Below are 15,602 nucleotides of genomic sequence, written 5' to 3'. Positions count from 1 at the left end.
ATTCCCCTTCCTTTTAAGATCATTTGTTTATTTGCATACACATGATAGTTGGGAAAATAGCAAATCTGGTTGAAATATTGTTTTTTTGTTAAAATGGAGTTTTTAACAATACTAAACATATAGACATTAGAGGAATTATAACACCACCATATCTATCTTTCCGCAATCATATCTTTTAATTTATTATAATCATGATAATGAAGTTTAAATATTTTGCATCAATCTGACTGAAAAAGGGAACACTAAATTTCCAATGGGGTCCTGCCTAAATTCTAGTAATTCCTAACCCTTTGCTTAGGATGTCACGGAATAGAAGTTCCTTCATAATATAAGTTCCAAAAGGAAGAAATATTCTGGAATATTATTTCCACAGGAATAAATATTACAGTATATGTTCCTAACGGAATAAATGGTATAGAATATTTGTTCCAACAGGAATAGGTATTATGACATTGTTTATAACAAAGTTTCCAGTGGAACTTCTGTTAGGCGGAACAAATATACGTTGACAAGGAGAAACAATTAACTGTGGTTTTCAAAGTTTTCTTAAAGTTTCATCAAGATCTAATGGGTTCTTTCTTGAATTCCTATCAGTTGAACAATAAAATGATGTACAGGTGCGTGTGCAGAGGAACATTTTCTGTATTTCATCTAAAAAAACTTGTGCTTCTGTTTGATTAATTTTAATTTTATCTAAAGATCAGTTACTTGCATGTGTCCATGTATAATCAGTAACATAGATGCCAACCATTACGATTTTTCCGTAGTTTTTCCGATTTTGCGATAAAAACTACGCTATTACGGTCAAAGTAGTATAGTTACGGATTCCCAATCATCGATGTTCAATTTTGTAAAACGCGGATTTTTATCATTACTTTTCCGTCCTGGTCCAGTATTTAGGAAACGCCAATGTAATGCTTCCGGTTTCTCGGGAGTTATCAACCTATTGTTGGGTAACTAACTGACTTCCGAAGAGGCAAACTTGCATTTTATTAAGTAGCTTTCCCCCTTTCTCTACTTCTCCTTGACAAAACAAAAATGTTTGAGTCGAGAACATCTGAACAATCAATGAATGGAATACATACTACAGACAACATGTTAAATGACAAATTTTAGTGTACATCACTGTGCAACCACTCGTCAGTAATTTTTATTGGTAAATGCACGTTTATGAATGATTACTGAAAACTTTTCAAAAATACGGAAAATTTGATAGTTTGTTACTGATTGTGTCAAAAGGGGGTTGGCATCTATGCAGTAATCAATTAAACCCAAGTGCCTTTCTAAAAATATTATGAGTCACACCTTACTAAGGCTTCATTCTAGTTCTTTATTTAGTAGATAGTGAAAAATGTCAGCAGCTTGGCTATGATAAGTTATTATGTGGCATATAACAAATGCTTATTACCTTTTGGGGCGTAAGCTGAAATTATACACAGTAACATGTAGTAAGAAAATTTTCATTTTTAATTTATTTTTTGTTTACTTGATGGGAAACTTTTGGAGTACACTCAACTAGACCAGAATTAGCATGTCCATCATCTTCAGTTTTGCAACAGTTGGAAGACAGAGGTAATTCATGAATAACATAAATTGTAGAAATATATGTCATGTATGTGCAGTATTTTTAATTGTTTTTTTTTATATTGATAGCATTACTATATATTTATTAAACTTGAAACAAAAAGATAAACAATACATTTTCTGAGTAAAATCAGCACAAAAACTTATCTAACTGACATGTCAATGTTCTACATGATATAAGGTTAACAAACATATCATCTTTCATTTATTTTAAATGGTTTTATTATTGCAAAAATCTTTACATTTTTTAAATGAAATTCATGTTGCTTCTAGGTAAAAAATATATTGTTAAAATGAATAAGTAAACTGTATAAATCAAAATTCATTGTAGAATGGAAAGTCAGCTTAAAGAAGAATCTAGAAATTGCCTCAAGAGCTGTGTATCTAGAAGGAAAATGTTCTGAATCTTTGGCCGCTGCTGACTTCACTTCACCAGAAACACCGTTTTTATTTCAGTTAGAGAAAACCATGTTAGATCTGTCATCACCCTCCCTTACTGATGGAGAGTTTTACTGCTCCTTCTTCAAGCTTGATGATGTTTACTACTGTAGATTTTTTGAAAGTGGAGTTCTTCAGGGATATTTCTTATCTGAGGGTATGTTTCATTATTGTTCATATCTACATGTACCATGTAAATTCATACACAGTGATCTACACAATCATGACAATTGTCCTTAGTTTTTTCCCATTGAGTTTTTTTTTACTTTTTTACATTGTTTTCATATTTGTAATATGTCTATGTTATAACATTATTTGAGTAAGGTGTGCAATTAATCTAAAAAAAATAAGGAATTAAACATTCCTTAAAGTATAAACTATTTATCATATGATTAATCATGGTTCTTAGCCATACAACCCATGATTATCATGTTTTTCAGGTATTTATATTTTTGAAGGAAACTCATTTATATCAGTTCTAGAGCAGTTTTCACTATCAACATTATACAATTCAATGCCTCTAAAAATGTTAACACATCATGCAGTTTTATAACAGGTCCTGTTAACATACCGTGATTGTGAATAAGGAAATCTAGAAAAAAAGTTAATAGTGAATAAAACTGATGAATATCTTTTTTTTTTTTTTTACAAATTCTGCATAGTGTTAAGATAAATTTGTCCAATCAGTAACATTTAGCATTATTTCAATTTGTGAAAAAAAATATATTTATTCATTGTTGTAACATTTACAGAAATAAGTTTCTTATTTTTTGTCACTAGGAATGTCTCAGCTTAAAAATTATTTTGAGGAACATCGTTTGGATATGACAAAACTGGTTTGGTTGCAAGTTTCCACTCAAGATGATATAAAGCAGTACCACAGAAGATACACCCTTAAGTTAGAAAGAAAAAGAAGTCATCATTCTTTAAGCAAGTTTACTATTTTAAAATATACACTGAATAAAGACAACTGCATTGGTCATAATTCCATGTTCAGCCTCAAAATTGATAAGCTTCATAGATGGTACCAAACTATGGAGAAAGATGAAACATAGAAGACAATTTATGATAAATAAAAAAATAAAGCCATAAGCAAGTAAAACATAAACAGACATACATAATTATATATGAACAGCACATAAAAAACTTCGAGCTTTTTATAATACAAATGATATGATTTATAAGCTGCTTCCAATAATTAATTTTTTCTATGTTTAAAGAGGATTGTGATTTAAGTTATTAAGAATAGTCTGCATATGCATGCTCCAATTTGAATTTTGTAAAATGGGAGCTTCAGCAGTTTAGTGATTTAATGTGATAATTATCCTGTCAACATTGAGGTTGTAAGTTTGAACCCAGCAAGGTATGTTTAACCTGGACCTACATGTTAAAGCTAATTAGGGCGAGTCAACAACAGCAATCAATCATCTGATAAGAGATATTTCTCTAGTGTATTTTTTCTAGATAATATTCTCATTCAAAAACACTATTCTGTCCTCAACAGCAGTTACACCATAATTTTATAATGTTAGTTTCAAAGAATGAGATTATTGTTTATTATTGTAGGTAATCCTGGTTCAGATACTGGAAGACGATACGTCAACCTTCTTGAAAGAAATAAAACCAGTATTCTTAATTCACACAGAAAGTTGATGGCAAAGGCGCAAACCTCAACAGAATCCTGCCAGTTACTAGGAACCGTGGTAAATGTTATCAAACATAACTCGCACAAAGAAAACAATACTCAAAAAGCCAGGTATAATTGAAATCTTCAGAATTGAAACTTGTATCAATTAATGTTCTTAGTTTTTCTCTAAGGAATACTTGTTAAAATTAGATATAAATTTATCTTTTTATTCAGTTTGAAATTTTCAACTATGTATTTATTTATTTTATTGCAGGAGTAATTGAAGAAAAATATTATTGGTTAAAAAGTTTATTGTATAATTGAAAAAAAAAATGACACTTTGAATCTATATACATGATATACTTACCATACTTTTGTTATGCCCCTGCTTTAGGGTGAAAGAAGCATTGTGTGTTACCTTTTACAGTCCATCCATCCATCCCAATTTTTATTTCTGCATTCTCTAACTTAAGTTTTACTCATCCAATTCTTGTGATACTCATACACAATGATAAGAACCACAGCATGCAGACAATAGCAAAATATGAGAAGGTGTATTTTTGTCCTCAAACATTCTATTTTACTAATTATGTAATTTAAGCTGTTTTCTCTCCTATTGTGGAATAGCTTTTAACATTGTTTATTAATATGTTTAATTGTTCTGAAAAATATAATGCAAGTTTAAGAAAAATGAACATCAAAAAGAAATGTAAATACATTTTTAGCGCACCTGGCCCGAAGGGTTGCTGCCCCTGAATTGGTAATTTTAAGGAAATTTTGCTGTTTTTGGTTATTATCTTGAATATTATTATAGATAGAGATAAACTGTAAACAGCAATAATGTACAGCAAAGTAAGACCTAAAAAGAAGTCAACATGACCAAAATGGTCAATTGACCCCTAAGGAGTTATTGCCCTTTATATAGTCATTTTTTTTTAACAGTTTCACAAAATTTGTAAAATTTTACTAACATTTTCCACTGTAACTACTGGGTCAAGTTCATTATAGATAGGGATAATTGTAAGCAGCAAGAATGTTCAGTTAAGTAAGATCTACAAACACATCACCATCACCAAACCACAATTTTGTCTTGAATCCATCTGTGTCCTTTGTTTAGTATTCACATAGACCAAGGTGAGCCTCTAGTTGTTTATCAGATAAGAAAAAAATATTTAATGTATTTGTTTTTGATATATATATGCTATTAAAGGAGAATCTTTGAGACCAGTTTAACATGTTAAAAAAAAGATACTTTACAGTTATATTATTTCATATATTAAATATTATATTTGTAGAATATTATATTTTCAGTTGTATGAAATTTTAACCTAAAACATATCTACCGTAATATGATTGAAACTAAATATTTCTTTTGTAGATTTCTCGAAGCCTCAGGAGTCTTTCATCCTATTCTCCATATATGGGAAAATACCATACATAACTACCGTTCTAAAGGAGTCCCTGTTGAGAATCCAGAATTTAAATTTATTTTTGATCCACCATCCAGCTCAAAATACACATTATATGACCAGTGCAAAATTATTTCCTGCCTACCAAATGACCACTATTGGAATGAGGGAACCCATGCTCATGTTGGCTATGGTAGAATGTTATCTATCCGCGATTCTACTGAGAAATATAAGCCTGCTTCTCTTCGTAATCTAATACTTTACCATCACAGAGAATCCAACTACTCTGCTATTTTTAGATTAGTTGACAAATTTCGTAACCCAGAGTCTTCCCCAGCAAATTCGCGCCAGAACATCAATGACGACAACATCAACATTGGGGAAAATATGCAAAATTCTACTCCGAGACAAGTAAGACCTAAACGCAAAGCTTTAAATGAAGAGGATATTTTAAGAAACCTTCGAACTGTTAATCCTCTCTTTACAACACACAACAGGGCTTCAGACAATTCCTTGTATGAAAAGTATAAAACAGCACAAACTGAAACTGGAGGTTTATTTTGGCGTGTTCACGAATCAGATATCGATGTCCTCTGTTTGAATGACGTCAACATGACCACTGGATGTTTAATGGAGTCATCTTTTGTTCACATGACAAGGAGAAATGTTGGGAATGTCAACGTATACCATTGCACATATACACTCTTTGCAACTTTATTACAGCTCGCAACATTAGATGAACAGCCTGACACAGAAATAGATTCTATTAACATCAAATGCTGCCATATAAGGTATTTCAAAGAAATTATTGAACCTGATTATCCCATCTACTTCAGCACAGAAGTTTTTACATCACCAACAAAATCTCAGAAAAGTATAATGTTATCTTTGGCTGCTTTACAAAAGCCTGTAATTTTACTTCTGTCTTCTCTTCGAACAAAAAAATTTTCAGTTGTACCAAACAGTAGTAAAGATTGTAAGTTTGTGAATGTTTCCAGAAACCGTGTATCATGCCAGTCTGGTGAATGTAGTGCCATTTACAGTTTTTCTACTCGTAAAGTCATATACTTGTGCGAAACAAGTAATGTTTGTCCTCATCTGCAGGCAATGAAAGACCACAAAAATTTATGGATGAATGGTAATGATATTGAAGAAGACATTGAAGATGAAGATGAGGAAGCATTTATTGATAATGAGGAAGATGAGAATGATTTGGAGGATACTTTTCAACCAGAAACTACTCAAACAAAGAGGGTAAGTTACAAACTACAATCATTAAACCAAAGCAGATATATCTAATTAATAGACAAGAATAACACCGTTCACTCAAACTTTTAATCAAATTGAATTTGCCAACGTTGGAAATAACATGCAATTACCAACTAAATGCCTACAACACAAACATTTCCTTGATGGACCAAAAATCGTTTTTAAATGAACATAAATACAATAACTGATACAATTGCCCATAAAGTATGATTTTACCTGACTAAAAAGGTTAATCTAAAAAAAATATGGAAGAAATAATTCACATCATGATGTCAGTTTTTTCATATAGTGCTACATACTTTATTTTGTCTGTTATGTTATATTTATTAAATATGTTCACATTTTGTTTTCAGACAAATTTTTTTAATCCGGCAACAGGACTTTGGGATTTCCCAAGTTTGAGTGAGCACAGACCCAAGGAGGAAGATGATCCAGCCTTACAACGAGCAATTAAAAAAAGATTAGCTGTATTTGATGGTGCAGAAGGAGTTGTTCGAGACACTAAAGGGTATTTGACCGGAAACAATCCACTTGTACTCTTTCCTCCTGTATTAGAAGATGGATGTCTTTGTGGGGTAATTTTTTTCTCTATTAAATTTCTACTACAAAATTCTGCGCTAAATGTCACAAATTATATTAGTGCAAAATATAACAAAATTGGAAAACAAAGAATGATGGGTTTTCATCCATGACCAAAAAAATCCAGTACACATCAAAAAAACGGTACTATTATTGCTGTTCTTTATCTGAAAGGACCAGTGAGGCCTTCAACACAAATTAACAAAAAAAAACAAAAAAAGATCACCTCAATGCAAGTTGAAGATGGCCCCTAGCACTGGCTTGAAAGGAATTCTTTGAAAAAATGATTAGTTGTAACACATCCTAATCAGTCATGGTCAAAAAAGGACATACTGGAAAGTAGTACATATTTAAAACAAAATAGTTTCTACAGAGAAAGGTAAAACTTGTGTAGAATAAATTTATGTAATTAAGGTATCAGATGAAAGGTGAAGGATTGGTGATCCTTGTAGAACATACAATTTACTGATAATTTTGAATAATACAAAAATATATGAATGGTTCTAAAATTAAGGGCATGTATATTATCACTGGACTAGTATATATTTGTTTAGGGGCCAGCTGAAGGACGCCTCCGGGTGCAGGAATTTCTCGCTAAATTGAAGACCTGTTGGTGAGCCTCTGCTGTTGTTTTTTATTTGGTCGGGTTGTTGTCTCTTTGACACATTCCCCATTTCCATTCTCAATTTTATAGCCTGTTTCTCAAATATAAAGTGCCTGGTTTGGTGTATCCGAAATTCTAATAACCAGTGCAGTATGCCTGACTTGTAATTGTTATAAACATGATATAGACAGACTAGATATACATTATTGTTTAAGAGTATCTTAACTAACTCAGCTTCTATGGCAAAATATTTACATGTTATTTAGATTTTAGAATGAAATATCTCGCCAAATTATTTAAAAGGTAATGAGTTGCATTGTAAAAATTAGTAAATAACAGTTATTAGATTGAACCTTTGACAGTTTTAAATAAAAAAATCTATAATGTCAGATTGCATGAATATCTCAACATTTTATATTTTTTTATTTTTCTGCTTAGTGTTTTCATGTCTAATAAAATGCTTTTAATTAAAGGCCGGCTACTCTGATGATGACCATCCAAACGGGGCATTGACCGAGGTGAAGTACAGGACAGTGGTGTATTTGACTAACGGACCAGCTAGATTTGAAGTGAGAATGTTTTCTAAGTCTTGAGCCATTTTAAATTTAAGAACTATGTGTGCTTTCATTTATTTTTAATTATAAACAAGTTTAATGAAATTAAAAAGACTTAAAATTTTTGTAGATACTACAATTTTCAATTTAATTTTTATAATTTGCCTATCTCATTGTTTTTCTTAATATCATTCATATCATTGATGAGACAAACAATTAATAGTGCAGATCCAGTGAGGTTATTCATTTCTCAATTTTTAAATTCCAGTGTGGGCCCTATACAAAGTAATTAAAAATTGTTTATTTTGTTTTAAAGTGTTTGTAAATGAATGTGTAGTGCAGGTAGTGTTCAGACCTACAAAATTTCATTTTAAAAAAACGAGTTTATCCGACAAAATGCTCCTAACAATCGATTCCAAGAAATATTTTATATGACCCTTACCTGTATAAATTCACTATTTCTTTTATGCAATTATTAGTATGAACATAGTTAAATCAAAAGTTATGATACTTTATTTTAAACAGTATATTTCCTATTCAACTGATGTAGAAATAATATACAGATACTTGAATTCCCTGATGAATCAGAAACAGATTAAATCTATATTTTGGCTTAAACTATTTAGAAGAAAAATGCAATTTGCTTTTCCTTCTTTTTCAGGTACTTGGTAGGAATTGCTTGGCAGCAAATGCAGAGTGCCAAGTTCAATATGGTGGATCTTCAGACAGCCTCCATTTTCTTTCAAAGGAAACTGCTGCAGGAGATGAGATTGGCTGGGATTTTGTAGATCATGCATTGAACACTCATGTCACTTTCAGTGCATATTGCAAAATCATGAGCAAAAAATACAGGAGAAATTTTCTTAATTCAGCTAAATTTATGTCCCCTCAAACATTCATTGCTTGGTGGTTTTCATGGAGTAGTAAATTCAAGACTGATTTCAGAAAGCCTTGTTCTATCTACCTAGATGCCAACCATTACGATTTTTCCGTAGTTTTTCCGATTTTGCGATAAAAACTACGCTATTACGGTCAAAGTAGTATAGTTACGGATTCCCAATCATCGATGTTCAATTTTGTAAAACGCGGATTTTTATCATTACTTTTCCGTCTTGGTCCAGTATTTAGGAAACGCCAATGTAATGCTTCCGGTTTCTCGGGAGTTATCAACCTATTGTTGGGTAACTAACTGACTTCCGAAGAGGCAAACTTGCATTTTATTAAGTAGCTTTCCCCCTTTCTCTACTTCTCCTTGACAAAACAAAAATGTTTGAGTCGAGAACATCTGAACAATCAATGAATGGAATACATACTACAGACAACATGTTAAATGACAAATTTTAGTGTACATCACTGTGCAACCACTCGTCAGTAATTTTTATTGGTAAATGCACGTTTATGAATGATTACTGAAAACTTTTCAAAAATATGGAAAATTTGATAGTTTGTTACTGATTGTGTCAAAAGGGGGTTGGCATCTATGTATCTGCAAATACAACCCAAAATTCTTAGCATGTGATGGCACTAAAATTGGTATTAGCTTTTAAAATGCAGATACAGATCCAATAGAAAAACCAACTTCAACAGAAAAAATTGACCCATGTCACAGAAGAAATGATCGTTGTTTCTTGAATTTCAATAGCGAAGAACAACCGGATGCTATAATAAGAAAATGCAGAGATCACCTTGCATACACATCAAAAAAAGCACTTGGACAATTAAATCAGACATTAGAATTTGAAGAAGAACTCATTAGAAATACACTCCTTATTGAAACAGTTTCTGGTCAGTGTTCAAACATCATGCGCAAATTTGTATGTAATGAGTATCATGAGTCCGTACAGAAAAAATTAGCAGTAATATTCAAGTTTTTGTCAACAAATCATTCTTTGTCATCATTGATTCCTTTTCGCTACACAGATCTTTTGGATTCTATTTTGTTGGAATTGAGAACATCTACACAAAACCACAGAATAAATTTGATATCTGATTTTTCTCCAGAAATTCGTGATACTTTATATGCTGCTTTACCTTATGAACAGTCATTTTCTGATGTTATTTCTTTATTTCAGTATCTTGTCCTAAGAATCCAACGTATAAGAGAAAAGAATAAAGATCCAGCTCCTGCAGTCCGTCAGCCATCTACGTACAATCCTGAAAGATATGGTGCAGCTTACTACTTTACACCCAGTGGAGAGAAGCTTAGAGACATTCCAATTTATACCATGAATGAAAATGCACATTCAAAGAATTATGATGACCCACCTACTAGGTCTGATGAGCAGTGTAATAAGATATACCCCGAGGTCTCCAGACGTGGTACTACCTACTTATTTCTTTGGTTTGACCCTAAGCACTATGGTCATTGTTATGGTTTTCATATCATTCCAGGATCTGAAGGGAGGAAAGACCCTTTCTCTTCTGCCTATTCATACTTAGAACATGCTCCAGAAGAGGTATTTTATGATTTTTCATGTCAGTTTGAGGAGTACTGTCTGAACAGGGAACCTGGTTTCTGGGAGAATACCCGATTTTGGCACGATTTATTTCATGGCTACAGTCACAAATGTCCTTTCTGCTACAAATCCCAGAGAATTTGTCCATTGCAGGGCTTGAACACGGAAATATGTGAGCAGTTCAACTCATTCATTCAGAAAATCAAATATTCTGCCAGATCTATGTCATTGGGAAAATTTTGCTTTTACCTTCAATACATGATTCATCAGTGGTGTGAAATGAAACGCTCGTCATTTGAACAGAGATGTGATATAGCAGCTGCATATTTAGCCTGAATTGACAACAACAAATATTAGATACACCTAATCTGGTCATTTATACAAGTTTGTTTTCCTTTGAATTCAGACAATATAAAAATAATGAGAATTGGTATGATTGCCAATGAAAAAGCTATCAACCAAAGTCCAAGAGCTGTGCATGTTAGCAATTATATTCCACCATATGGCCTTCAACAATAAGAAGAAAAAAAATAAAGTACATTCTATGGTGTGAACAAAAAATATATGGTACAGTATGTGCATTTTCATTCATGGCATATTGGTTTGTAAGCAGTGAGGATAAACAAAAGGTTAAGTAGAAAAGTATATTGTCATAACAAAGAATTATTTTTAAATAAATATGAGAGAAAAAATATTAAATGGGGATGATTCTTCAAATATAATGTGACAAAGATCTGTATTGATTTTGAGAACAGTTTGTTAAATAAATGTCAATTTTTTTTTCAATATGATGCTTCCAAATAAATTCTGAATTTCAGTTTTTTTCTGACAGAAATTTGAATACAGAGAAGTATGTGGTAACAGTCAATAAGGGACACCTAACAACACCCCAAAAACTGAGAGAAAAAATTAAGTATGCTTAATCTCTTCATGATTGCATCATGGTTAACGAAGAAAATTGTTCTTGTTTTGATGTTGAGTGACTTAAATCATTTCCATTTTAAATGTATACTGGCTCTGTTGTTTGTTTGTTCTTTTTCAGGTCAGAAGAACCAGAGAACTATCAATGAATTCTTAAAGGTATATAAATTGAACTATTCATCCAAGTTTTTTTTAAATGTGTACAGATTTAGAGTATATAACTATTAATAGAAAGGCAAGAACTATTTATGAATGCTGTATTGTGAATGGCTTTCATCCATCTTGGACTTGTCAAGACCATGATGTCTTAACATTGATTTAGATTAAAGATGTACAAACTGTATACAAAATTACCTTTCAACATGAAATCCTTATTTAAGATATCTGTACTTTCCTAGAATATACATCGTTTACGTACATGAATTAACTTTTACACTAATTTACCTGTTTAGTTGTACATCTATTTTATGATATATAGTATACCCATAAGCTCATATCTATTATAAGGCATAAATGAATACAATATATAAAGTGTTGCAGATAGCCCAGCAAGCATAGTGGACAACAGAATTTATTAGATAATTACATCCATGTGTCTTAATATATATATATGGGTTCGAATCCCAGCGAGGGAAGAACCAAAAATTTGCGAAAGCAAATTTACAGATCTAACATTGTTGGGTTGATGTTTAGACGAGTTGTATATATATATATATATATATATATATATATATATAACCATATGAAAAAAGCAAAAACCACAATTACTCCTGATGACAAAAACGAAAAAATATACTATTAGGTACAACTTATCTAGAAAAAGTAAACCTTGTACTGGCAAGAGCTATAATATGGTTGACATGAATGTAAACTGAATAACTGAATAAATCGATCATAAACGACCTTCCAGGTACAACCAAACAAACCCAATAGTGGAATAAACTGGAAACATGGATCCGACCTCATGCATAAAGTCATCTGACAAGACATACTTGGACGTGTATTGTTTTTGAAAAATATATAAATGCATGTACCAAAAGTATATTCATAATATGAATGGAACTTGAATGTTGCCCTGCAGCGGGTTAGAAAGTGATCATCTATTGGAAAAAATTTCCCCACTATAAAGTTAGTCACATGTCCAATACCTAGTGACGTGAACTTATAAAACTACTACGCTAGTACGGTATAATTTTTTTTAGTATATACAATAATATCTCCCTATACTACGAAATGTGAGAAATTTATACTAATAAAGGCATAAATTTTATAAAAAAAAACCAGAAGGAGTTGCATAGCTATTTTGACTGCTTCTAAACAAAAATATATCAATCAATATGTACATTCATTTAATGAAAACATCTAATTTAAAAAAAAGTTGTGCTCATAAATTCAGTAAATTGTCGAATGTTTTCTTAATGTTTTGTTTGTTTATTCTTTTATCAGGATGTGGTCAAGAAGATGAAAGAAGCTGTTGTCTGTCAAGGAGATATAATGTTTTTAAATTGACTGACAATTTCATTGTTGTTATTGTCATTAATTTGCACAAATGACTTGCAGTTCTATTCATTATTACTTGTTCATATACTATATTGTAAATAAGAACAATTTTAATTATCATTTTTGAGTCTTCAAATTTTATGTATCAGACTCATGACTGTAATCGTACATTTCTATGATCTTAAATGAATTATTTTTTTATGGGCTTCAATAAGTATTTTGGAATGTTCTCATTACCAAACTTGATGAATTTGTACTTTATCATCCTCTGAAAGATTTAGATTATATGTAAAAAAAAAAGTTATAAACCAGTTACCATTGTCAGGTATCCGCTTCCTGGAATACAATTTGGCTGTACTATCAAGCTGCACAGTGTTATTAAATATCTATCTTTGAGGTTTATGCCTAATTTGAAAAAAAAGGAAATGTGGTATGATTGCCAATGAGACGTATTCTTAGATGGCAACCAATTCCAATCTATGGAATACAGGCCCTCTATATTGGAATTTTATTACAGATTGATTTGGAGTTCAAGTGGTTGTGAGCGTGCAATCCTTCCCTTAACCTGACAACATTAGACTTTGATGTTACAACTAAATATCAGTTGAACATTGTATGACCCATTGTATTGGAACAAAGCCCCGAAAACAACTTACAAATGACAAAAGAGTAGCAATGTAGGAGGAAGACGAAGGCACTGAAAACTAGTTCAAAACAGAAAACATGTATCGAGGATATTTTTCATAAAGCTTTATAAATAGACGTCACCTGGGTTTTTGGCAGTTAAATAACATTGTCCTCTTTCATTATTCACACTAGAGGCATGATGAGTCAAATACAGTTTTTTTTATAACAGCATATTTATATAAATGTTGTTTTTTTATTTTATTTAAAAGAAAATACAATAAAAAGAACCAAGGTATGGAATTTTCTTGATGTGCAGTTACATTTGTAAGCCTATAAATTGATGTATACATATTTCATTCTCCAATAAACTTTATTTATGCTTATCGTTTTTATTGTATCTTTGTCAGTATAACTGTCTAATAGTGTTGCCAATTAAGAATGAGATTTGGTATGAGACAAAAAGGTGTGGTAGTTTGGTCAGTTAATATTATTTACCAGTCTCACATATTTTAAAACAAACAATAAACCAGGGCAGTCAAAGGTTGATGCCAAGTAATAGGTAAATGGAAGAAAAGAAGATAAATAGTTCTACTGGAATACATGTAAAAAGTATGTTCAAAAGATTTTTCAACGGACTCGAAAGATGTGGGACAGAAATCAAAATGATTTGAAGAACACTGGTGATGGTTGTACTAAACAAACTTATTGTGCATTACAGGATATATTTACATATTGCATATATATCTATTTACTGATGATGTTTTGCCTTTGAGTGCTTCATAGACATCAAATGAAAAGTAAATGAACTGATGACTGATTCAACTTTTTTTTCTTTAAAATGCTGTTTGCAGGTGTAAATTTTGTATGATGGACAAGAAAGTACTTGAATTCAGACGTTTTAATTGCTATATGAGATAGTTATTCAATAGGTATAAACCTTGCATAACGTTCAAATACCATTGAGACCCAGTTATTCGATGTTTATCCATAAAAACCGTTATACATCAATGAGACACCGTAATTCAATGGGTACAAACCCTAAATAACGTACACACACCAATGAGACACAGTTATTCGATGGGTATAAACCCTACATATTGTTCATATACCAATGAGACACAGTTAGTCGATGGGTATAAACCCTAAATAACGTACATTAACCAATGAGACACATTTATTCTATAGGTATAAACCCTTTATAACGGTCATGCACCAATAGGACACAGTTATTCGATGGGTATAAACCCTATATAACGGTCATACACCAATGAGACACAGTTATTCGATGATAATAAACCCTTTAAAACTTTCATACATGAATGAGACACATTTATTCGATGGGTATCAACCCTATAAATCGTTCTTACACCAATGAGACAAATGTATTCTATAGGTATAAACCCTATATAACGGTCATACACCAATGAGACACATTTATTCGATGGGTATATACCCTATATATGGTTCATACACGAAAAAGACACAGTGTTTCGATGGATATAAACCCTTTAAAACTTTCATACATGAATGAGACAAATTTATTCTATAGGTATCAACCCTATATAACGGTCATACACAAATGACACACAGTTATTCGATGGGTATCAACCCTATATATCGTTCATACACCAATGGGACACATTTATTCGATAGGTATCAACCCTATATATCGTTCATACACCAATGGGACACAGCGTTTCGATGTGTTTATACCCTATAAAACATTCATACACCAATGAGACACAGTTATTCGATGGATATATACCCTATAAAACGTTTATACATCAATGAGACACTTATTCAATGGGTAAAAAACCCTATATAACGTACATACGCCAATGAGAGACAGTTATTCGATGGGTATTAACCCTATATAACGTACATACACCAATGAGACACATTTATTCAATGGGTATAAACTCTATATATCGTTCATACACCCAAAAGACACATTTATTTGATAGGTATCAACCCTATATATCGTTCATACACCAATGGGACACAGCGTTTCGATGTGTTTATACCCTATAAAAC

At 31.6% G+C, this 15,602-nt stretch overlaps 2 protein-coding genes across 2 annotated transcripts; both read left to right on the top strand.

Moving 5' to 3' along the window:
* Nucleotides 1-1,496: 1,496 nt before the first annotated feature.
* On the top strand, nt 1,497-9,079 carry LOC139483964 (uncharacterized). The gene is made up of 8 exons (XM_071267683.1): nt 1,497-1,572; nt 1,916-2,179; nt 2,803-2,952; nt 3,589-3,778; nt 5,028-6,312; nt 6,681-6,902; nt 7,984-8,079; nt 8,726-9,079. The coding sequence occupies exons 2-8, from the start codon at nt 2,053-2,055 to the stop codon at nt 9,077-9,079; spliced, it is 2,424 nt and encodes an 807-aa protein (XP_071123784.1). The 5' UTR covers nt 1,497-1,572; nt 1,916-2,052.
* Nucleotides 9,080-9,546: 467 nt separating this feature from the next.
* LOC139484914 (uncharacterized) lies at nt 9,547-13,951 on the top strand. The gene is made up of 2 exons (XM_071268959.1): nt 9,547-11,600; nt 12,888-13,951. The coding sequence occupies exon 1, from the start codon at nt 9,867-9,869 to the stop codon at nt 10,854-10,856; it is 990 nt and encodes a 329-aa protein (XP_071125060.1). The 5' UTR covers nt 9,547-9,866; the 3' UTR covers nt 10,857-11,600; nt 12,888-13,951.
* The last annotated feature ends 1,651 nt before the right edge of the window (nt 13,952-15,602 follow it).

Source organism: Mytilus edulis, chromosome 8 (genome assembly GCF_963676685.1).
Source record: "Mytilus edulis chromosome 8, xbMytEdul2.2, whole genome shotgun sequence".
In the NCBI taxonomy this organism is placed as follows: Eukaryota; Metazoa; Mollusca; class Bivalvia; order Mytilida; family Mytilidae; genus Mytilus; species Mytilus edulis.
This window is presented reverse-complemented; position numbering and strand designations above follow the sequence as displayed.